Here is a 22,998-nt window from a genome sequence, read left to right on the forward strand (position 1 = left end):
TTTCCAACCACTTCTCAAACACTTAAATCCTGAATTTGATGCCATAGTCTGCAGCTAAGCCAACTAGGCACGATCATCCGAATAAGTACTAAGTTTCTGATAGAAAACCAGATACCAGTTCAGCAACAATATGCAACCTTTCTTGAAAAACAGTTCATGTGATGGAATGTTGAGTTCCCGGTGAAAAGGCAAAGATGGAGCAGATCCTATCTGATTGGAGGTGGGGAGTTGGGCTGGAGCAGTTGGTGAGGTCTACGGGCAAGCCTTGAGTGTCAACTGGGCGGCCATTGAGTTGACCACAGTGCTGGAAAAACTCTTGAGTAGAATCCATAACCTCCCTCAGGAGGTCGTTCTTGTCTGCCGAGCAGCGCTAACGGCTTGGTGGATTGTCTCTCAGTCTGGTGTGTCCATGACTGGCCAGAACGTACTGTGACGTGAGAAGCAAAATTTGGACGCAGAAGCAGACAGGACACAGATGTGAAAGGTCTTGATATACAAAAGTACAAAGCAAAATCACCCAAAAGATGGTGAACCGCATCAACAAAGTAGCAACAAAGAACTGGGCTGGACACAGCAGTAGTAGAGCGCCAGACGAACAGGTATAGAAAGAACCTAAATGTTTTGGCGACGTGTCACTGAGCAACCAGAAAACTGAAAGACATCCCGCCAAGCCCAACCCTGTTTCAAAAGGACCATAGCAACTGACCTCATAAATGACCCAAAACCAGTCGCAGTAATAATAATTCAAAATGATCTTTAAAGTGCAGTTAAAAAAAAATAGAACATACTGTCCTCTCAACATAAATAAAACTGAATTCAATTAACATTCCTGTGTTTTGTTGTTGTTGTCATTGCTTAGTGACGAAGGGGTGAGGTTGTGGTTGCTGCCACAGCTGAAGGCTCTGTGTAGTTGGACACCTCCGCAGGACGAAAAAGAGGCCAGACAAGCTCAACAGAAAGTATTGTCAAGTAAGGACACCCTGTCGCTCATCTAGTGTGTTTTAGATAGAGGCGTTAAAGCCAGCATACTGGACTGGAACAGCCCAGTCTGTTGTCGAGAGTCACAAATATTTTATTCCTTTTGCCCATTTTCCATACTGTTTACTAGCAGACCAGTCCAGCAAACAACATTTACAGCATTTAACTCTTTGACTGCCAGACGTTTTCAGAAACGGGTTGTCGCCAGTGCCAGCCGATTTAAGCATTTTGACTGATGTTTCAAGGTCCACAGAAAATGTTGTGTTTGGACTATGGAAACACACATACTACCAAATGAAAGATTGGACTCTCATCTTTCATCAGAAAAAAAGTTTGTTTCTACCTTATTCCGTTCTTCAGTAATCAACAATAGAAAATGGTTACTTTCACCGAAATGCTCTGTTTTGAAACAAAAAGCGAGGAGAAAACAAGCTTTTTGTGAAACGATGTTATTTCATGCACTCTAGTGAATTGTACACTTCTTTTTGTCCATGAATGATGCCACAAACACCTAAATAGTGCTTTACTTCTGTAAAACACTACCCCCAACAATGAAAAAGTGTTTTTTGATAGCAAAATACGTTTGTTTACATTCAACAGTGTAACAATTTGACAAAACAATTTGGCAAACTATTTACAAATGTGTGCAACTGTGGTACTATTTACAATTGTGTGCATGTTTCAAATACAGTTTTTCTTTTTGTAACGCTCTCCTGCGTGCAAGGAGACGCCGCTGGACTCGCACAACAGTTTACTTTCACTTTCGCATTTGTCCGTTTCGCGTGCAAACGTTACACTTTCTTGACGGCCTTTTTTTCCGGGGAATAAATAGCAAGTAGCAGACTGTACACACTCCTCCGATGAATGTGCATTGGACCCGGGGCACTCTTCGTCGTCCGATTGAACGTCCGCCTGAGCATTGTGCTCCGTGTTTTCCGGTGTCAGCATCGCTCGCCCATGAACCTTTATAACGTCGTCATAGCTGCCGCGTCAGCGCTTCCAACTTCGGCGTCAACCTCGGAGTCACCATCATCATCATCGATGATGATCATCGTCGTCATCAATGTGCTCTTTATCGTTGGTCGATGTCTTTGAAAAAAACGGCTCGACCGTGAGCTGCTTGCAAGCGGCCGCCATTATGGCTTCTTCAGCCAATGCCCCCTCAACACTCTAGCCCCGCCTCACGTCTTCTACTGATGCCCACCCAATCTTGTCAAAAGAGAGTCATCGCTGCCCTCTAGGGGCCAAAAATAGTCATTAGGCACAACAGACTTGCTGGAAACTTTCACCACAGATGCGAAAGGGTTCCCTCTACCCGTTTCAAAAAAAAAAAAAAAAATGGGTGAACGTCTTTGGCGCTCCTCCGTAGGTTTTTGCAGAATGTCATTTAACGTCTTTGGCAGTAAAAGAGTTAAAGGATGAATACTAGAATAGGTTATAGTGAATACCCGCTGTTTCGGAAGTGACTGAGCCCGGCTGAGAATGGTGAATGTCCATGAATAATTAACATGTGGCTTATGAAATGTTGATCATTTGCCATGCTCTCGCTGGCTCATCATTGTGGCCTCACAAAAAAATTCAAACTAATTAACATTTAGTGTTATAGCAACACTCAGTTTTAAATAATGTGATTTTTCTGGGCTAACAAGGCAACTTGACAGTGTGAGGCCCTGTGTGCCCGTGATGTGTGCCTGCGAATGCACAACAAATGATTAACACCTTGCAAGTCACTCCTTCTGTATCCTATTGGTTGTTTTTCTTTGAGTCTTTTTTTTTTTTTTTTTTTTTTTAAGAAATACCTCTTTAGCCTTTACTGAAGCTAAGCGGTTCAGATAATGGATGGATGGATGAAAATGGAAAGAAAATTAAAAGACAATAAGACTCAAAAGTTTCTCTGACAATTGCGCATTTGTTAAAAGCTTCTTTCCTTTAGCTATCTTAGGTGCGTTGGTTGGCTTGGGCTTCCAGTCGAGTCAGAATCCAGCAGTAGTGGCGAAGAAGTGCATTCTGCTCTGCATTTCAGTACTGGATGACATGCTCTTCTGTAAGTGATTCATCACACATCATTGTCTACTTTCTTTGCTATAATACAGTAAGTTTTATGTACAGAGCTCCAAAACGCTCACTTTTATAGTAGAAGTGGAATAGTAGAAAGTTGAAGGAGGTGTCAGTCAACCACGACCAGATGTAATGTTTAACACACGAGACTCACTGTCCATGTTAATCGTGATAGAAATTGTTGCTTTTCTCTGATGTTGCCACATATTTAATTATTTTAACGGCGAAATGCGCATCTTCTATGTGAACACACAATATGGACTCTACAATATCCTGCTACCAGGAATGCAGTAAGTATTATGTTTCAGCATGCATGAGTTGAAAAAGGTTTAAATTTTTGTGGTGGTTTTCAAAACTGGTTGTCCACAGCTGGTGTATCTTTCTAAGTCAATCCTAGTCAGAAGATCAAACATTTTGGGGTCTATTTCCGCTGTCGATGCATGTGGAAATACGATACGATATACTTTTATTTTCCCCGTGGGGAACTTTTTCCTGGACTCCGTCCAGCTGCAGTTTACAGTAAGGAAAAAACAACAGAATAGAAAGAGATAAAATCAAAATTAAATAAGAAGTGCAGCAGTAGTTTACAGTAAGAAAAACAACAGAATAGAGAGAGATAATTAAAATAAATAATACACACACACTCCTATATATATATATTGCACCACTTAGTTAATGTCGGTTATTAAGCAATTTGATGGATGTCGGCATATAAATATTGGCATCCTAATGCCTCACTGCGCTTGTTTGGAAATCTGGCTGACCATTCTGCACTAAGATATGTGTACCGCGATGGTCCTTCGGTGACTTGCAATTCTCTGTATAGTATATGGAGACAAACAATCGAGGTGAACGGAGAAAAAACGATTAATGTCGCTCAACTGGAGTTGTCAGGATGTGACGTTGTCGAAGGCACGCAGGACGATGCAATCTTGCAGGCCGATCACATCTGGTGTTGCGAGGGTATGTCCTCTAACACCATACTTTGGTGGAAGAAAGCCATCTAAGCCAGTAGTTCTCAACCTTTTTACACCAAGTGCCACCCAAAATATACCACGATCAACATTAAAATGCAATAGCATAGTAGGCCTAAGTGTTCGTAAAAAGCGAGACAGAGGTTTAATTCATAATTAAATATTATTTAATAATATTGTATGGAACGCAAGACCAGTTGGATGCTTTATTCCAACAAGTGTAATGACAGTAACGACAAAGTGTTGTAAATTGTCTTGGTGTTGGTGTGCGATGTTCTAAAACGTATATGATGGATAAAGTTAGCGCTTGTTAGCACAGAGTTGTTGTGTGCATATTATTGGGCATAATCTGGCGATGAATCATGACTTTGCATGGCAGCCCTTGTCCCTTTCCATGGTTCTGCTGCCGCTGGTATAAATTTGTGTTTTTTGGATACCGCTTTTTGGCTCCCGATTCTTTTACCCAGTTTTGCAGTATCGGCTGATGCCGATACCTTTCCAATACCTGGGTTGTTGCTGCCCTGCCATTGGTTTAGAGCAGTGGTCCTCAACCCTGATCCTCAGGGACCGGTCGGTATCCAGCCTGTTTTCCATGTCTCCCACAGCCAACACAGGTGGAGATCGTTATCAGCCTTCTCCAAAGATTGCTGATTAGCTGATGATATGAATCACCTGTGTTGGCTGTGGGAGGCATGGAAAACAGGCTGGATACCGGCCCCTGAGGACCAGGGTTGGGGACCTCTGGTTTAGAGCATTCAAGGGCCAATAGGATATTCTAGTTTGGCATGCAGTGAACACATCACACATCAGTGAATGTGCACAAGTAAAACACAAGATGCTGCAGTCTATATTAGCATCAAAAATAATAGTATTGGCATGTTACTTGTTAGTACTTGCCGATGCCAATACCACTGTTTTTATGTAGTATCGGGGCCTCTGCTGATACCGGTATCGGTATTCGAACAACACTAGTATAAATCTATTAATCTGTTAAATGATCCCTTCAAAACAATGAGAAAAAGGTAAACCTAATTCACTTATGCATCTATGACATGATACTTATAGCTGTGTGGTGTATTTTTCGTGGCTGGTCTGATGGACTTTGATTTACTCATTTAGATCTTAATGATTTTAATTTTTGTCAAAATCACGGAGACATTTCTTTTTTACAGTGTGTGTGTGTGTGTGTGTGTGTGTGTGTTTTTCCCTTCAGGGGTTCTGGAAACTGCGAATATCAATTCAATACAGACGTTATCTGAAACTGCAACTGAACAATGGTTTTGTTTTTATTTGTTTCATTCCTGAATATATTTGTTTTCTGGTAGAGAATCAGGCCTGCATTCTTTGTGTCTTAATTTTGTAACTTATTTGTATTGAGTTAATCATTTGCCACTATGTTTGTTACTTTAATTGAGTATTCAAGGAAATAATTACTGCCTAAAATTCTTTACATGTTGAAATTTAGTTTTTTTCACACTTTGTGTTTGTGTGCTGTATTTGATGCAGGTGTCAGCTATTTGATACCTCATTGTGTGACGCTTCAGCTTCTCCAGACGCCCTTCAGAACTTTTTCACGCACTCGCTTACTCAGATCCTCACTTACAAGCCTCAACTTACAGGTAAGTATATGCAACTGACCCACTACTTTGATTTAGTATTGCTTTAAAAAAAAAAAAAATCATATCGATGCCTTCTTAAAATAATCGCCTAAGACATTTTTTCAGATTTTTCAGGAAACACAAAAAAAAAACAATCATTTGAATAATGAGAGATGATTTAGGCAAAATAATATTTAAAAAAAAAGAAAAGAAAAATACTTTGGCAATTATTTTAACCCCTTGGTGATGATTGCAGTGGTGATGACATATTTGCATGTAAATTAATAAAAAGGCATAATTTGGATGATGTCAACACTTCTGGTTCATGATTGGATCCAAGCTAACCAATCACAATTGCAAGTTGATTTTCATGATGTTCATGTTAAAAATGTTATATATAAGCTCTACATGTTACAGCCATATTATCGTGGCGTCCACTATTACAAATAAAAGCATGAGATAACCCAATTTTTTCCATGTTGTTTTTATGTGGGAAAAGAGTCGAAATCAGTAAAAAAAAAAAAAAAGCTCAGTAAAAAAAAAAAAAATGCTCAGCAGATAAAATGCGGGTCTGAAGGGGTTACATGGGTGATAATATGTAGTTCTATCATTTGAACAGATTCACAGTATAATTTGGGTGTAACTGAAATATGAATTGAATTCTGATAACTGTTTTTTTAGTGTCGGATGCAATTGCTCTACAGAATAAGTGGACCTTTGCAAAAGCCAGTCCGCTGCTAACGTCTCTTTTCCGTAAGGTAAGTAAGTGCGAGACCTTTGCAAAAATAAGATAAGATAACCTTTATTAGACACACAATAGGGAAATTTGCAATTTGAAAATGTTCAGGAAGGCTACTTTTATATATATATATATATATATATATATATATATATATATATATATATATACAGTGTATATATATATATATATATATATATATATATACAGTATATATATATATATATATATATATATACAGTATATATATATATATATATATATATATATATATATATATATATATATATATACACTGTATATATATATATATATATATATATATATATATATACAGTATATATATATATACGGTTTCCCTCATTTACCACAGGGGTTCTTTTCCAAAAAATACCCGCAATAGGCAGAATCCGCGAAGTAGAGGTTGACAGTTTTTTTTATGATTTATACCTCGAAGCCAATTATGAACCCCTTTCCCCTCATGGTTCCCACCCTTTTATAACACTTGTTGCACTTAAATTTAACTTTTAAAATGCAAAGTGAAGAATAAACATCAAACTGCTGATTATAGGCTGCAGTCATAAATTAGTAGGGCTGGGAATTGCCTAGTACCTGGCGATTCCATTCGTATCACGATTCATAGGTCGCGATTTGATTCGATACCGATTAATCCTGATACGAATCTAAATTGATTGTTGCGATTTTTTTTAAACTTAAATTTAGAAAATAATAATCAGTAAACTTGTACATGTACACTGTAAGATTTTTATGAAAATATTTATTTATCTGAAAATTCAGGCCACTGCATTTAACAAACAGGTTGCAGTCTGTTTCATGTTTGAACAGTACTGAAATAAAATATTAAGGCTTAATGTTCCATTAATATAACATTCTTCCATGCTTAATGTGCGAATCCTAACCCTAAGTAAGACGTTTTGTTGAATATTTCCATAAAAAAATTATGTTTAAAAATCTATTCGGCCGCATATTGAATCGATTCGAGAATTGCGCGCTGTAATATTGCGATACATGGCCGAATGAATTTTTTCTAACGCCCCTATAAATTATTGTAAGCGCTCTGCACTTTAGCAGCACATGTGGGTGTGTTTGGAAAAAAGCTCCAAGCGCGCTGTTTCTCTCAGAGTTAGTGTTGTCATGATACCCAAATTTTGACTTTGATACTATACCTGCATCAAATACTTTGATACCGGTACTGAAACGGTACCTTGACAAAACTCTAAAACATCAGCAAAAGCAGCAAAATTAAAACTGACAAAAGAACTTCAAATTATTTTTATATATTATTAATTCAAAAATATTGGGATGTATACATGTTAATTTATGTACATACTGTATATATTTATGTTTATACTGTAAGTGCTTTCACACTACATGCCATATTTTTGAAGTACTGTATTTGACTGCATTTGGTGTCATCCGTTTTATATTTGTATTTGAATTGGCAATACAGTGGCACACCAATGACTCAATGTAACGTTGCTTGAGTGTGCGTGCATGTTTCTGCTCTTCTTCATTTCTCTCCCAATTAGTCAAATGCGTAATAAAACACTACAAACTGGAAACAAAATAATTCACACTCCACTTATTTTAAGGGAAGTGTCAAAAGTGCGTCACAACGTGTGTCTGTTGCTCTGTCAGTCGTCTGAGCTTTTTTTTATGCATTGCTGTGATTTCCTACTGTGTGCATGTTCATTGAACGTACCTTGAGTCCACTGCAGGAATGATTGCTGCTTTTTCTTCTGCTTCTCCGCAAAAAACATTTGCTCTTGTGACAAAACATTTCTAAAATTGAAAAACACACGTGTGTTCTTCATCTGTTTATTGAAAACATGCGTAGGCAATGCCAATGCTGTCGCGTGGCTTCCATTCGCTCCTTGCGCTCCCGTGGAGCCTGAATTAGCGCGTCATACTTCTCAACTAGGAATGGACGGTCAGCGAGCGCTACACTTAATAAGCTTTAATAAGCTTAATTAGCGCTTCATGCTTCTCAACAAGGAGTGCACGTCCAGCAAGCGCTTCAGTACGTGAAGCCATCTTCCTGCGCCTTCTCGCACACACGCTGAAAGAGGCATGTCGCTTACTTAAGGCGTTTTCCTCGGTAGAGAGGCGGCCATCCATGCATGTATGTATACCTGCCTTTAAAACAGAGCCCCGTATTTATTTTTTTAAGTACCAGTACTAAGAATAAACGATACCGAGCCGTTTTTGACGCCAAAACATCAAGGTACGGTACTGGTACCGGTATCCCGTGCAACACTACTCAGAGTATTTGGAAACTCTGAACGTTGTTCAAATGTGCCTCAAAAACGGTGCTCAGTGCAGGCAGTACAACAAAAGTAAACAGCTGCATGTTGTGAGCGGAGCGTGCTCTGCATTCCAACAGCACATGTGGACGAGGATGATGAAACTTTGGCTTAATAGCTTTTTATTTACATTTTCTAATGGCTTACATGAACCAGAATCCCAGAATGTAGCGCATGTTTTCCATTATCCCAGGAAGATGGTGAAATCTGACTCCATCATTCTCTGGTTTAATGGAAGATGGAGGAAGAGCTTTTCCCTCCAACCACCAACATCCGCAACAGTCTTTAGATAAGCAAGTCAATTGTGTGAGTTACGTAACAATACATGTATCAATCTATGATTGATGTTTCCATCAAATGCCAATTTATACGGGATAGTTTTGTGTCAATAACAACTTAACATAATGTACTGTATGTGCGCAAACGTCAATGTTTTTTTGAACTTACTATGGTTAGTTCTTAACTGGTTCTGTTTTTTTTTTTAAGTTGACTGTGGTCTTCAGTGTGATGGAGCTGCTACATCACCTGCAGCAGGTTTTAGAGACCAGTGAGGTCAGCTGGAAACATGTCCTGTGCTTCCTCTCCACTCTGCTGGTGTACAATCCTTCTGCCCAACCCAGCTTGAGAGGTAACATTTTTAATGGAGCCATTATAGTCTTGGGGAAGATTATTATGCATTTAAAGTGGAAGTCAAGTTGACCAGTAATAAGGCAAATTAAATAGGGTATTTTTTAATGCATTTTATCACTTCGCGTTACAGATTAAAAAAAAAAAAGCTTGTGATGAATCTGCAAACGAAACACATTAGTTACTGGAGTATTGCCCTATACAAGCCACATCTTAAATCGGGAGACAGTTAAAACGTAATGTGGCAGCCTTCACATCATGCTAAAATAACATTGCAACATATTCATGTATCGTGTCGTTCGCTCTATTCATGGCGCCTTGGGCGCAAATGCAGAAACTTACACCACGCCAGCCGCGGCCCTGCCTGAACCAGGTTGAGTAGACGTGGGGCGGGAGGGGATTGCGGCGGTCCAGCGGGGTGGATGGTCGGCCTCTCGGCTGAGCCGCCGCCACCCGCTCGCCGCAAGCGCCACTGCCGATCGTACCGCAGCTTCGGGTCGGCTGGGCTCCCGCGAGTAGGCTGCATACTCAGCCTCGTTTGCCGCGGGCGCTCACTCCATCCGGGAATGATCATTCCGCAGGTTCACCTACGGAAACCTTGTTCGTCGTCTTTGCCATTTCCGCATTCCGCTCGCCCCTTCTATTTGTCTTTAAGTCCTTCGTTCCCACTGCTTGACTCAAATAAGTAAAATCAGGTTCTTCTTCCTTCCATTGCGTTGGTGACGTTAATGGCCAAATTAAAAGTAGCCCGTGCGTCCAGTACGCTAAAGCCTTAAATAAAGTACTCGAGGCAGGAAAAAGCTCTCGGATTTTACGTACTTGAGGACCTGTGGCAGTCAATAAATGCAAAATAACCATTTCAGCCTTCAGTTCCTGACCGAAAAACGTCCATAAGAGCGGGACCGATACGAGTATCGATAACCGCCGTGAGTACCGATATCATAAAATATGTTGGGTATCGGCCCAATGTATCGCCCATCCATAGTCACAAAGAGCGCAGTCCTTCCGACGGCACAGGTCGTCAGGAACAAGTGTGGGTCTGTGTCGGAACTAGGCTCCGCAGGTATAATGAGCGCATGGCACACACTCCCGGCTAGACAGTCTATAAAATGGACCACAATAGCAGACTAAAAACGTTTGCAGGGAAAGATGGAGGGGTAGTTTGCAACAGCGGGATTATGTGACATGTGCACCAGTGCCAATAGAAATGAACCCAAATTCCGACTTTGTCTTTTACAATGAGTGCATAGCACACTATTAGATCAGGTATCATTGCAATTTGCATGGTCTTTTCTTAAGATCTAATATGTTTAGTGATTGCCTGTATTTTAGGGCATGATATGTACAGGCATGGCAGTCAACTTTATTTATATAGCACATTTTATGTGCTTCACATAATTAAAAGTACAACATTTAAAAGCAGTTACAAACAAAAGATTCAGAGACATTCAAAAGCAAAGGAGATAAATAAAACTAGCTTACTAAAATTACTAAAACGACTAAATTACTAAAAGATGTGTTTTGAACCTTTATTCATTCATATTATACGCTCTGATGTAGCGATTATTTGGGTTGCCGTAATGGCTTAATGAGAAATTTAGACGGTACTGAGGGGAGTTGTAATTTCTTCAGCAACCTCTTGGGCGCCACGTTGACTTTGCTTGTTTGTAGGAGCAAAATAACGATAAAAATCCTGTTATCAAGTATTCATAATCTGAATTTTCTACTTTAGTTAATCATGGAGTTCTTTGCTTTCATTACTTTAAATTAAATTACTAATTAAATTACTAATCCACTCAGTAAACACAAATGATTCGGCAGAAATTGAATTTCTAGACAACAAATTTATTTAGTAAACACACATATATCAGTCACAGCCTAACCTATTAATAAAACGGAATAAAAATGCGAATCAAAGATAAAAAAGAAAACTTGCAACCTAACTAACTAAGATAAAAAAAAAAGGGTAGATGATGGGAGATAAAGATGGAAACGTTTGACCTGTCAATTCTTTTATGTTTGAATAAAAGCGTTGCACCAGTAGGATATGGTCAGATTGCAATGCAGGTGCCACTTACGGACTGGTTCATTCGCACGGGAGAGAGAGAGAGACTCGAGCGTCGATCCTCGGTTGAATGCTGGAATGCTGCACAAGGTCTCCGGTTGGTGGCGAGGTGCACGCGCGGCGTGGAGGCTGCGGCAGGTCCTTATCTGGCGCGCGTCCAGCTGGAATGCTGCCCGGGAGTCTCTGGCTGCTGGTCGGTGATGCACGCGCGTCGTGGAGGTCGCTCAGGTCCTTGTGTGAGCGCTGCGGGGCGCCTCGGACTCACGGCTGGAACAGACACGCACGCCTTGGGGACGAGCGGGATGTCTGCAGTCCTTGCTTGATGCGCGCTTTGGGACGCGCGTTGTGGCTCAAAGGAAGAAGCCTCAGCGACCACGTTTCTCGTGATGATCAGGTAAAGTTCATGGGGCCAGACGTGAAGTGGAGGAGTTGCAGGAACGGGAGAGTCCTTGAGCAGTTCATGGGGAAGAGAGTTCAGGAAAAAGAGTTCCAGGAAAAGAGGAGTCAGGAAAAAGAGAGAAGTTCCTTCGCGCGCTCGTTTAAAAACTGTGTAGCCCCGCCCCTTCCTTGCGCATGAAGCAGACTTGGTCGACCGAGACCAAGCTTTTGGGATAGTATTTGATAATTTTGGGATCAGAATTGACAAGCCAGATGCTTCATTTATCATTCTGAACACATTTCAAACATTACCGCGATCATAAAGTTATTGAATCCGCTAAGCTTACTAATTAGCGAAACTTACTAATTAGCTAAACTTAGGCGGCTACAGAAATTACACACATTATTTATTTGAGATAAACATACAGGTTGTGTACAAAGATAAACAACAGGAGTTACTTGATGTCAGTCCAGTACATAGAGTCCGTGTATGTCCCGAACTATGTAGACTTCAGATTAATTAGGAGTGGCAGGATTCTTGAGGATAACCGATAGTGACCGCTTGAGGGCAATGTTGTACCATATAACTTCCCAGGGGCATTGTTTCCAAAAAAACACATGGCTAATTCATGTGGATAGACCAGACCATAAAAGATGGTCTGGGGACTGCTTATCAGACAGGATTTGAGGTCTGTCGGAGCTGTGATATGCGTTTTCCAAAAAAATTGAGGGTGACGGGCAATATTCGTTACACTGATAATAAGTCAACTCAACTGTCAATTTTTTGCATGCTGGACATACAAAGCAATCAAAATTCCGTTCCTTACATTCCCATCTGTCGGTAGACATGAACAATAATAAAACAAAACAAAACATTGTCATCAGTAAAGAAAGTGCACAGGCACAGTATGAACAGGAGTATAAAAAAATAGCTAATATGTAAGGTGTATAATACTGTATGTATTATCCACAAGTACAGGGTACCCCCCTTGCTTTTTAAGGGTGATTTTGGGGGGCACATTACTCACGAGAGATAAGATAGGTAGGTAGGTACTTTATTCAGCAATTAGCACAATTACACCAAAAAACAGGAGCAACCACAAGACAAAGACAAAAGCGACAATGAGGGGGACCCAAGGATAATTAACATCTAATCCAAGCAATTTTAAGGTATTGCTGTTGGACTGTGGCAAGTAATAAACTTTGGATGATTAGGAAATATACTCCGAGCATGCTCTGCTACATTCTACACTGTTCAGAAACACTTAAACGTTTATTACATTTTATGTGACTACATTCTCATCATTACAAAGTTGATGTAATAAATACCTTTATATAACAAATATTGAAGCCATAGTTTAAGCCATACGATTATGTTGTTATAGAGCAAGTGTCACCAAACTTTTTGAAGCTGAGAGCTGCTTCTTGGCTACTGAGTAGTGTGAAGGACGACCAGTTTGAGACACACTTCTGAAATGATGAATTTGCTCAAATTAACTTTAATCATATGTTATTAATTTGTTCTGTTATTATTAATACTTAATTATTTTAATTTATGTAATTTTCTGTAAGTTATTCTTTGTTTACTAGAAAAGTACCAACAATTTATCCTGCGTGTTTGTGTAAATGATACAAACATTGAAATGCTATTTAATGTATTTTCTGCTATTGTGTTTAAGAATACTGTAATTGTATTTTTTAAACATATGTTGGTAATTTGTGGTTGTGACTGATGTTTTCACCATCATCTCTCAGTGCTTCTGTCCAGATTGCTGACTTGTGCATTTGATGGTTATGATTTGGAGAGCATGATAACTGCGTTCTTGTTGGCGCGGCAGGGGGCACTGCAAGGACCTGCCATCTTCCCTTCCTACACCGACTGGTTCAAGGTTCAGTATTCTTCCCGGGTTTTGTTTTACTAATAATTTTAATCATAAATGTTTTCATTACCTTGTGACTTACATGGAATATATATTAAAACAAGCCCTGTACTGTACATAAAATCTGTCACCTCATGCTATATTTCAGGGGTCACCAACCAGATACTTTTGGGCACCAGGTCATCCCCAATGACCATGGGACTGTTCTAAAATTTGCTCACCAGTGAAGGGTAGATAGACGTGATCGTTTAAAAATATAAACTTGCAGAAATGTATAGAATTAAAGCGTTGCTGTTAAATCATTGTTGGGAATTATTGTCAGAAATCATGAACATGTTCATTATCTTCATATAGATTAATATAATTATTAACATATAATTAAATGTAACTTGAGCTAATTTATTTCAGAAGTATGTATCAAACTGGTAGCCCTTTTGAATAAGTACTACCCAAAAAGTAGCTCTCAGTTTTAAATGTTTTTTAATTGGTGACCTCTGCTTCTCTAGATTTAATCTTTATGTATTTTTTTAAATTTAAATTTCTTTTTTTTTTTAAATCTTGTATCACAAAATGTGATTTTCAAGAGGAAGCATGCAATTCAGCTTTTAGGATATTCTTCATAACCATTATTATTATTTTATTTATTTATTTATGTATTTATTTTGTTACAGGAGTCTTTTGGTGGTGCTAGTGGCTTCCACGGTGCCAGCAAGAAATCTCTGGTGTTTTTGCTCAAGTTTTTGTCTGACTTGGTTCCGTTTGAACCTCCACAGTACCTCAAGGTAATCTGATGCACGTTGAGTGGTATATGAAGTCAAATTTTATTGGGAAATCCTGAACACCTTAGATAAACATAAAGCTCTTTTAACTAGGCATTTTACGGGTTTTCAAAATACAAGACCAGTCAATTTACATGTGTGTTGGTTGTAAATAGTGCAAATTAAGAATGTGTAAAAATAAAACCGACAACACCAAAATGTCCACATTTCCGCCTTAAGGTGCACATCCTCCACCCTCCATATGTACCTGTGAAATACCGCAGCCTCCTGAAGGAGTATGTCTCCTTGGCCAAGACAAGACTTGCTGATCTCAAGGTAAAATTCAGGGGGGAAACAATTTTGTGGCATTCAATATTTATCACATTCATTTTTTTGTATCAGTAGTATAATAGGTTGGTTTTAAATCTGAAATATCTGCTTTTTCAGGAATCACTGGAGAATATGGGTCTCTATCAGGATATTTCTAGTGCTGCAGATGCACCATTCCAGGTACAGTGACATCTTGTGGTTAAACATATGTGTTATTGGCAATGAGGTGGTGAGACAGACTTGATAAAGTTTTGCCCATTTTTGTGTGTTTATGTGTGGGCTGCTGTGCCAGGCTGTACAGGATGTGGAGAAAGCCTCATCTCTTTTTGAAAGTACAGGAAAAATCTCTGCCACTGTTATGGAGGCCAGGTACTCTTAATTGTACAAGCAAATTTGTCACAACAAAAAAAATTTTGGTATTCATACTAGTCTCTAGCGTTTCACTTTTTTCCATTAGCATACATATTATGTTCTAGTTCTCCTTCACCAATTATAAAATGGTAAAAGAAACAATACAGTAATAAAAGATTATTTTTAAAGTAACGATCTTGTCCTCACAGTATCTTCCGTCGGACATATTTTCTCACTCAGTTTCTTCCTGCCTTGCTCAGACCAAGAGTGGTGAGTCTTGTATTGATTTATTCATTTTTTATAATCCCTTTTTATTGAGCATTTGCATTGTACAATGTATATCTGCAATCGTTTGTACACATATACATACAGTACATAAATATAGAGGAAGCAGTTAACGGAACAATACCCATATTTTACACATTTTACAGTGCAATCAAAACCCACAGGCAAGAAGCCTGCCGTCCGCAGTTTCCACATCACTACTCACAAATAATAGAAAACATTTCACTATAAAAAGAGAAACAAGAAACACCCCAGGGTCTTGTTCTTTTGGTCGCTGTCCAGTGTCCACAGTTCTTGACCATAGGTGTGGGTGGGAACGTAAAGCGAGAGCTCTGCTTTTCAGCTCAGCTCTTACTTCAACAGATCGATGCAGTGTGTGTATCACCTGAATATGACTCAAAGATATTTGGAACTCTTCCATTTGGGGCAGGATTTCAAACCCAAGAGAGCACTCCACCCCTTTCCAGCTAAGGACCATGTTTTCAGATTTGAAGGTGCTGGTTCTCATTCCAGCCACTTCACATGCATCTGTGAAGTGCTCCAGTGAGAGTTGAAGATCACAACTTGATGGAACTAACAGAAACATACCATCAGCAAAAAGAAAACATGCGATACTGAGGTATTGAGCTACGCCTCGGCTGCACCTAGAAGTTCTGTCCATGAGGATTATGAACAGAACTTAATCAGAAACAAATGGAAGCCTTTCTGGAGTCCAACCCTCACTGAAATAGCCTACTGTATAAGACAGTTTACTGCTGCCAATGTGAACCAAAATCCGACACCAGCTGTGCAAGGACCAAATGGCTGTATCAGGAGGTCTAGCTACAGTATACTGCCGGAGTTGGGCATCAAGCCCCTGACAACTTGAGCTCCCATGTCATTGGGACACACAAAGTACCCCTCCCTCCACTATGATAAGGTGGCAGCTTAAAGAAGGTTATGGTTATATCATTGGAGAAAATAAGGGTTTAATTTGATTTCATGAAGAGGACTAATTATTTTGGCCTTGTATAACAGTAATCACTTGATTAACAATTGCCCCATTGTATTCTTGCTATTTAATTACTTTTCTTCATCCATAGTTAGTGAACATAATTCCAGAATGTCTCAGGATATGTCTCAGATGCCTCAAAATTATGTGGATTTGCCTGTGACAATTTTAGCTTCCTGTGAAAGCAGACACTCAAATGAGCTTTATTGAGGCCCTGAAAAGGTGAGTAGTTTGCTCTTTGTGTTCTTTTTAATGCAAGTTGGGTTAACTTGAATTTTTTGGGGTGTCTTTTTGTTTTCATTACTTATAAACATTTATTCCCAAGACTTCTTGAAATTTTGTAGTTGCATTTTTTTTTTTTAGTATTGAATTGTAAGCATCCATCCATCCATTATCTACCGCTTATCCAGGGTCGAGTCGCGGGGGCAGCAGCATTAACAGGGAAGCCCAGACTTCCATCTCCCCAGCCACTTCACTGAATTGAAAGCAACACACAATAAATAAGTGATTCAGAACTGGTGGGTCAGCATCCTAAAGTGGGTCGTTGATCCATTATGGGTGAGTCAGAGACAGGTAGTTAAAAAAATTATAGTGGGTCAGGGTCATACACAAATAGACTTTCTAGTGTTGCCCCAGCACCAGCCATTTTGCCTGGTATGAGAAAAGCCCTTTGCTTGGAGTTTTTTTTTTAAATATATTACATTATTTTAATTACTCACCTGAAGAGAAAAAAATAAAACAATACTATTACTACCTTAAAAAAAGTGATGTAACACTTCTTTGAACTCAAGAAATGGAAATATTACTATGCATATTATACTACAAAAAATACTCGCTTCCAAATGTCATTGCATTTTTTAAGGATAGACCGATCATTGGTTGGGACGATTTTCAAAATTTTGATATCCGCTTCGGCATTTCAAAAAAGTTTTGACTGCCAACAAGAGATGAATTTAAATTTGTGTTAACTTCAGGAAACTATTAAAAAAAAAAAGTTTACTTTATAAGTGTTGCTGCTTACCTTATAAACTCTGCACAACTGCACCTTCTGTTTTTGTTTGAAATTAAAACCAAGATAAGTGAAAATTTGTAAAACTTTATTTACGGTAGAGAACAATACAGAGCTATTTATTTGTTTTAAAAGGAACCCCGACTGTAATGATAAGTTTGCTCTATATTATTTATTTGTTTGTTAATAACGTAACTATGTGATTCCTTATATAAAATAATTTCCAGTTCAATACATTTTGTAGAAACTTTATTTGGATGTACGCCGCCATTGCTATTTACGTCGCAACGCTTTCAGTGCCTCGTGACGTAGAATGGCGGCAATATGAAACGCCTATAAAGAAAGCAAGGTAAGCCTCCGCAGCGTTCCTAAAGGTATGATCAAAACTTTTGAATGCGTCTGGTGAATGACGAGATCACGGCGTGGGGGAGGGTGACTCTCGATCGCATGTTGTTTCTTTAGGTACGCTACGAAACTTACCTTGCTTTCTTTATAGATGTTTCACATTGCTCGGCAGAGAGCCAGCCGCCATTATACGTCACTACGCAGTACGCACTGTATGTGTTGCGACGGAATAAAAATGGCGGCGAATATCCAAATAAAGTTTCTATAAAATGTAATCAACGGGGAATGATTTTTGAAAAATAAATCTTATAGTTATGTTAGTGACAACCAAATAAAAAATATAGAGCAAACTTGTCATTACAGTCAGGGTTCCTTTTAAGTTCTTATTGATAGAAATTGTGATGTTTACAAACATCTCTATATTGATTTTCAGGTTAGTGTTTTATTAGCATAGCATTTGCTTAGTTTATTTAGCATAGCTTATGGTCATATAGAAAATATTTTGATCGTAGTTTTCACTGCTGCTGTCAATCAGAGCCAGATTAGTCTTAACCCTCTCCCCACTCGCAAGCCCACCTCTTTTGAGCGCCGTTTTCAAATAATAATGAGGGGTGGAGCAAAAGTCTGGTTCGGGGATGGGTTGCACTTAAAGAAGACATTCTGATAACCTTGGCCTTTTGTCTAAATATGCTTTAAGACATTTCAACAATAATAATGGTCATTGTTGGATTTTTTTTTATTTTTTTTTATTTTGATGCTAATATTTTCCCTTATTGAAAGTTGATAGATCCAATCATCGGTTAGTGGCCTCCTTAACTACTAATAATCGGTATTGGTATCAGCCCTGAAAAGCTCATAGGAACACTTTTTTTTTTATGTTGGCCAATCATTAAATGTTTGTGTTTATGTAATGACTGGTTTAAGATTAATTGTTGTAGCTGAGTATTGACATTAAGCTAAATTACTTAGACTATTGTTTTTATTGTTGTGTTTAGAGCAGATAAAATTCCTGCAGCACAGTATTCATCATACATGGATTCTTGTCAGAGACTAAGACAACAAAAAAGTGGGTCATCTTTAATTTTCACTACACAAACACATGCTCACAAAACTATACCATTATGTGAAAATGTTTGATGTCTTTTGCACTTTGAAACATTTGTGCTGTGATTACAGGGAATGCTTTATATGAGCAGAGTCATGATGATCCTCTGCATGTCATAAAACTTCAGCTGCAGGAGCAGAGAAAGCTTGTCTTGGATGGAAATGATGGAGGTAGGTTTACACATTAAGTGTAAATGTCTCTGTATTTAATGTAGAATTAACAAGAGTTGGGAGTGGCTGGTTGCTCCCACAGTTCCACCATCCTGCTGAAGATGCTCAGGGAAGCGGTGTGGGTACCTCCAGATGACACCAGTCTAGTGGATGCTTTTTTAAAACTGGGTTTAAAGGGACAGTAACGTGAAAAATCTACTTCTTGGAGCTTTTAGCCATGTTAAAATGCTAATTCCTCACCTAAAACATCACCAAAGTGGTATTTTCCTCTATTCGCCCCTCAATGAGAAATTCTAAGTCATTCTGCTCTCCAAGCACCAGCCCCTCCCAACCCGAGAAAACGAGCCGGTGCTCACTCTATGGCGTCATCAGGTGCGGACCCATTCCCGCAACGCCTATGCGGACTACACACACGCCCACTTTCTCTGAGACCTCCATGCTCGCAATATAGTGATAAAAGTAGCCTTTATCAGTAAACATTGTGTCCAAATGAATTCAAAGCAATCAATTATCCTTCACATTTCCAATGCCAATTGGCCGTCTTAAATTCCCAGAAAGATTCCGTGGCTGACACGTGTAAACTACAAGTATAATTTTTGTGCTGTTGAACCTGACTGAATGAATGGTGTAATGGATAGCGTGCTCACCCTATAAGCAGAAGGTCCTGGGTTCGCATCCCACTCAGGTTTGGTTGTTTTTTGTTTAGTTTTTCCCTCTCCCCTCCACCTCCAATACGATTTCTTGTGGCAAAGGAGACGTTTTGTTTCAAATATTTATTGAAGAATTGAACATTCATCCAATTTCCACATGTAAAGAAGATGTGGTTGTACTGCAAGGGCTGGCCAGTCTTGCATGGCCACTCAAGTGCTCAAAGGCAGTTGTCCTGAGTTTTGGGGGCGGTGCTCACAGCAGCCGTCTTAGGACAAGAGGGGCACGACAACCACATGGGGAGAGACGGGGTTATACTGAACCAGGCCTTTTACTTCTGCGTTAGAAAAATAACCCGCAAAGTACTTAATATTTCACGAAGAATTACATTGTCATGGTGTCAAAAATAAGATGTTATCATTATATGCCTATAGTTAACTGTGGAAGAGCTTAAAATACCGAGATACATCTCCTGTAAGACATCAAATTCTGGATGGGAGAGAACTTTCCGCATCACTTTGAGTTGCATTTTACGGCTTCTGCACACTGCGAAGTGCTTCTGAACCTAACTAGAACCCGACCATCGCTAATAATTACTGTTTGCCACTCGCCCCTGCACATTAGGCAATTTCATATGTGGACACTTGACGATGTGAGCTGTGCAAGCCTGTATCGCGTTCTGAGGCTCTCCATACAATATGTTGTACGGAATTACTTTGTTTAGGAAATGGGCAAAAATAAGAGGAAAGGGAGGATATATTGAAAGGCTAAGGCAGGAGGGCTCATTCTCATTCACTTGATTGGTCAAATTATCACAATGCCTCTGAGAGGTAATTATAGGGCTTGACATCTCTGTGTTTGCATACAAAAAAGGAAAACCAACACATTGTCTGTATGAGTTAATAATTGAAATGTTGGCATCTTAATTGTTTACCCAGAATTTAGATTATTCAAGGTCCTGGCCTGAAAAAACAACAACACAGGGGTCAGCATCAGCACATCTCTCGGTTTCACACATTGGTTTCAAATTTAATACATAGCCACCCTATTAGCCTTTGAGATGCAAGAAAGCACAAGGTGGGTGTTGAACTGAAAAAAATTCAATTTGAAGGGATCTCAATAAAGTAGGATATTTTTGATGTTTAATGTTGACCATAATGTTCCGTCAGATATGTCGGCTCACCTGTCAAAGATCTCCAACACTCTGAGCTTCATCTTTCCTGGTCTTCCTGATGACCTTTCGGAAAAGAAAGTCATCAAACTGAAAACTGACACGCTTTCATTGCCAGAGCTCCACTTGCAAGTATAAACTGAAATTAGCTCTTTAATGTTTAAGATGTTAATCAGTTAGCTTTTTTTATGCATTTGTTATTCATGTTACTTGCAAATCTCCTCTCCTACTCATCCTCAGGTTGTCGATGTGATTTTAAAAAACTTTTGCCAGTGCATTTTAGATGCTTCCAAAGCACTTCCTCCAAACAAGTGAGCAATCTTTTTAGAACATTGAAATACAGTAAATATTACTTGAATTGTTTCAACACTGCACTCAATGCACACAAGTACAGCGGTTACCAACACAGTGCCTGTGGGCACCAGATACGGACCACACTAGTAGACCACAGGCCTGCTCTACAAACACCAGTGATGAGACATTGTTATTTATTTATTTATGCAATCACATTTGTGTTTGTCTCTCCAGGCAGAATATGTGGGCTTCCAGGTTTGTGTGTGTATTAGTTTGTAACACACAGTTTTTGTCCTGCCTCCTACACAGACTTTGGCATCTGCTTCATAACCAGGTATGCAGATGTCTGCTTGTATCCATTTGAGAAAACAAACTCTCATTTTGTTGTCAAATCGAAGTCTTGGAAATTTATGCTCTTTTTATTCTATCTAGACTATTGTTTTTTTATGCAGTTAGTCAATTAGCTGAGACTGGAGCAACGCAAATGACAATAGTACACAAAAGAGGCTGTAGAAGCATACTTACTGTATACTTGGCTGAAAAAAAATATTTCACAGGGGGTACATTACTGAAAAAAAGTTGAGAACCACTGGTCTATGTTATATAATTCTGTGTTAAATATTTGCATTAGATTCTAAGTATCATTGTTTGATAATATTTTCCATTTCTGAAGGGGCCGTTGCTGAGTGGCCCACACATGCTTGGTCTAGCAGCTCTTGTGGTCCAGCTCCATGCCTCCATGTCCGAAAGTCCTGGAGAGCCACTGATTTTGCTGAGGCAGCCTGACCCAGTATCCGTCTCAGAGGCTTTTAGCTCAGCATTGGTCTGCAACACACACACTCGCATGTGCTTCTGTGTCAGGTGAAATATTATAGCAATTATGTATGTATGTGGTCCAAGCATTTTAATGACTCATAATGTGCCTGTCATTATGTTTGCATGTCAAGTTTGTTTGAAATGTAATCTTTTGCTTGCTCAGGTTCTGTGTGGCTGTCATGTGCTATGGGATCTGTAGAGGGGACTCACTGCCACAACAACAGCATGACTTGACTCCCAACGGCCTTTATAAGAAGGTGTGTCTCGATCGTCATTCTTCTGTCATTCATTTAGTATATTTGATAGCAACTGTACAGTTAGAGCTTATAGTGTTTGATGGTAAAAGGCTAAGCCCTTAAAGTTTCCAAAGCTTTTGGTCAGAGGGTTGAATTTATCATGCCAATATTTTGGCCTGTTTCAGCTCAAAACTTCTTGTTTACTTTGTCTTGATTTTAGCTTTACAGTACTTTTGTACCCATTTCAGCTTCAGTACCTCATCCCAAGACTGTTACCTGAAGCCAGAAGACCTGTTTCTGATAATAAAGAGGTGAGCAACAGAGGGCTGTTGAGCAATGCCAAAGATGCCACCAATAACTGGAAAGAGACAGCTTTATATCTCTGGAAACATCCTGCTTTTAATAGTCTACGACACGAGCCACAATATCAGGTAGGGCGCATGTGGCCTATTTTTTCCCCACAAATCTATCAACATTTTGATTCAACTAGTTATGTCTTGATTTATTTGATGTTGTCCTTGATGTGCATGTATAATACAATGCTATACACTTCCTATGTGTAGTTATCCATCACAGAATGGCTGGCAAATGAACTCCAAGTTGACAGAAGTAAAGACACACTTTCTGACTCTGAACGGTAATGCAAGTGGCTGATACGAATTGTATATGCATGCATAAGAGAACCAGTTGCTAGCAATATTTGTGCATCTGTGCATTAGGCTGGAGTACCACCAGTGGGCATGTCTGCATGTCTACCTGTGCCGTCCAGAGGATCAGGGCGGTTGCGGTGGAAGCATGAAGACTCTTTGCTCTCATCTCATCAATGCAATTATGGACCAGCAGCAAAGGTTGTTGCACATGTTTTCTT

The 22,998-nt window shown here is 39.3% G+C and overlaps 1 protein-coding gene across 2 annotated transcripts in view; it reads left to right on the forward strand.

Annotated features, from left to right (window-relative positions):
* fanca (FA complementation group A) overlaps window positions 1–22,998 on the forward strand; it is a 40,474-nt gene that overhangs the window by 9,344 nt on the left and 8,132 nt on the right. For both annotated transcript variants that reach the window (XM_077567623.1, XM_077567624.1), the window contains exons 7-29: window positions 860–969; window positions 2,912–3,022; window positions 5,224–5,287; window positions 5,517–5,629; window positions 6,290–6,366; window positions 9,158–9,299; window positions 13,497–13,630; window positions 14,293–14,403; window positions 14,620–14,715; window positions 14,827–14,889; window positions 15,002–15,078; window positions 15,270–15,330; window positions 16,509–16,558; window positions 18,686–18,756; window positions 18,867–18,965; window positions 20,783–20,916; window positions 21,025–21,095; window positions 21,313–21,412; window positions 21,752–21,939; window positions 22,058–22,151; window positions 22,379–22,561; window positions 22,694–22,767; window positions 22,850–22,978. In XM_077567623.1, the coding sequence (XP_077423749.1) occupies window positions 860–969; window positions 2,912–3,022; window positions 5,224–5,287; window positions 5,517–5,629; window positions 6,290–6,366; window positions 9,158–9,299; window positions 13,497–13,630; window positions 14,293–14,403; window positions 14,620–14,715; window positions 14,827–14,889; window positions 15,002–15,078; window positions 15,270–15,330; window positions 16,509–16,558; window positions 18,686–18,756; window positions 18,867–18,965; window positions 20,783–20,916; window positions 21,025–21,095; window positions 21,313–21,412; window positions 21,752–21,939; window positions 22,058–22,151; window positions 22,379–22,561; window positions 22,694–22,767; window positions 22,850–22,978 (2,352 nt within the window). The remainder of the gene's footprint in view (window positions 1–859; window positions 970–2,911; window positions 3,023–5,223; window positions 5,288–5,516; window positions 5,630–6,289; window positions 6,367–9,157; window positions 9,300–13,496; window positions 13,631–14,292; window positions 14,404–14,619; window positions 14,716–14,826; window positions 14,890–15,001; window positions 15,079–15,269; window positions 15,331–16,508; window positions 16,559–18,685; window positions 18,757–18,866; window positions 18,966–20,782; window positions 20,917–21,024; window positions 21,096–21,312; window positions 21,413–21,751; window positions 21,940–22,057; window positions 22,152–22,378; window positions 22,562–22,693; window positions 22,768–22,849; window positions 22,979–22,998) is intronic.

The sequence above is a fragment of the Vanacampus margaritifer genome, chromosome 6 (genome assembly GCF_051991255.1).
Source record: "Vanacampus margaritifer isolate UIUO_Vmar chromosome 6, RoL_Vmar_1.0, whole genome shotgun sequence".
Classification (NCBI taxonomy): domain Eukaryota; kingdom Metazoa; phylum Chordata; class Actinopteri; order Syngnathiformes; family Syngnathidae; genus Vanacampus; species Vanacampus margaritifer.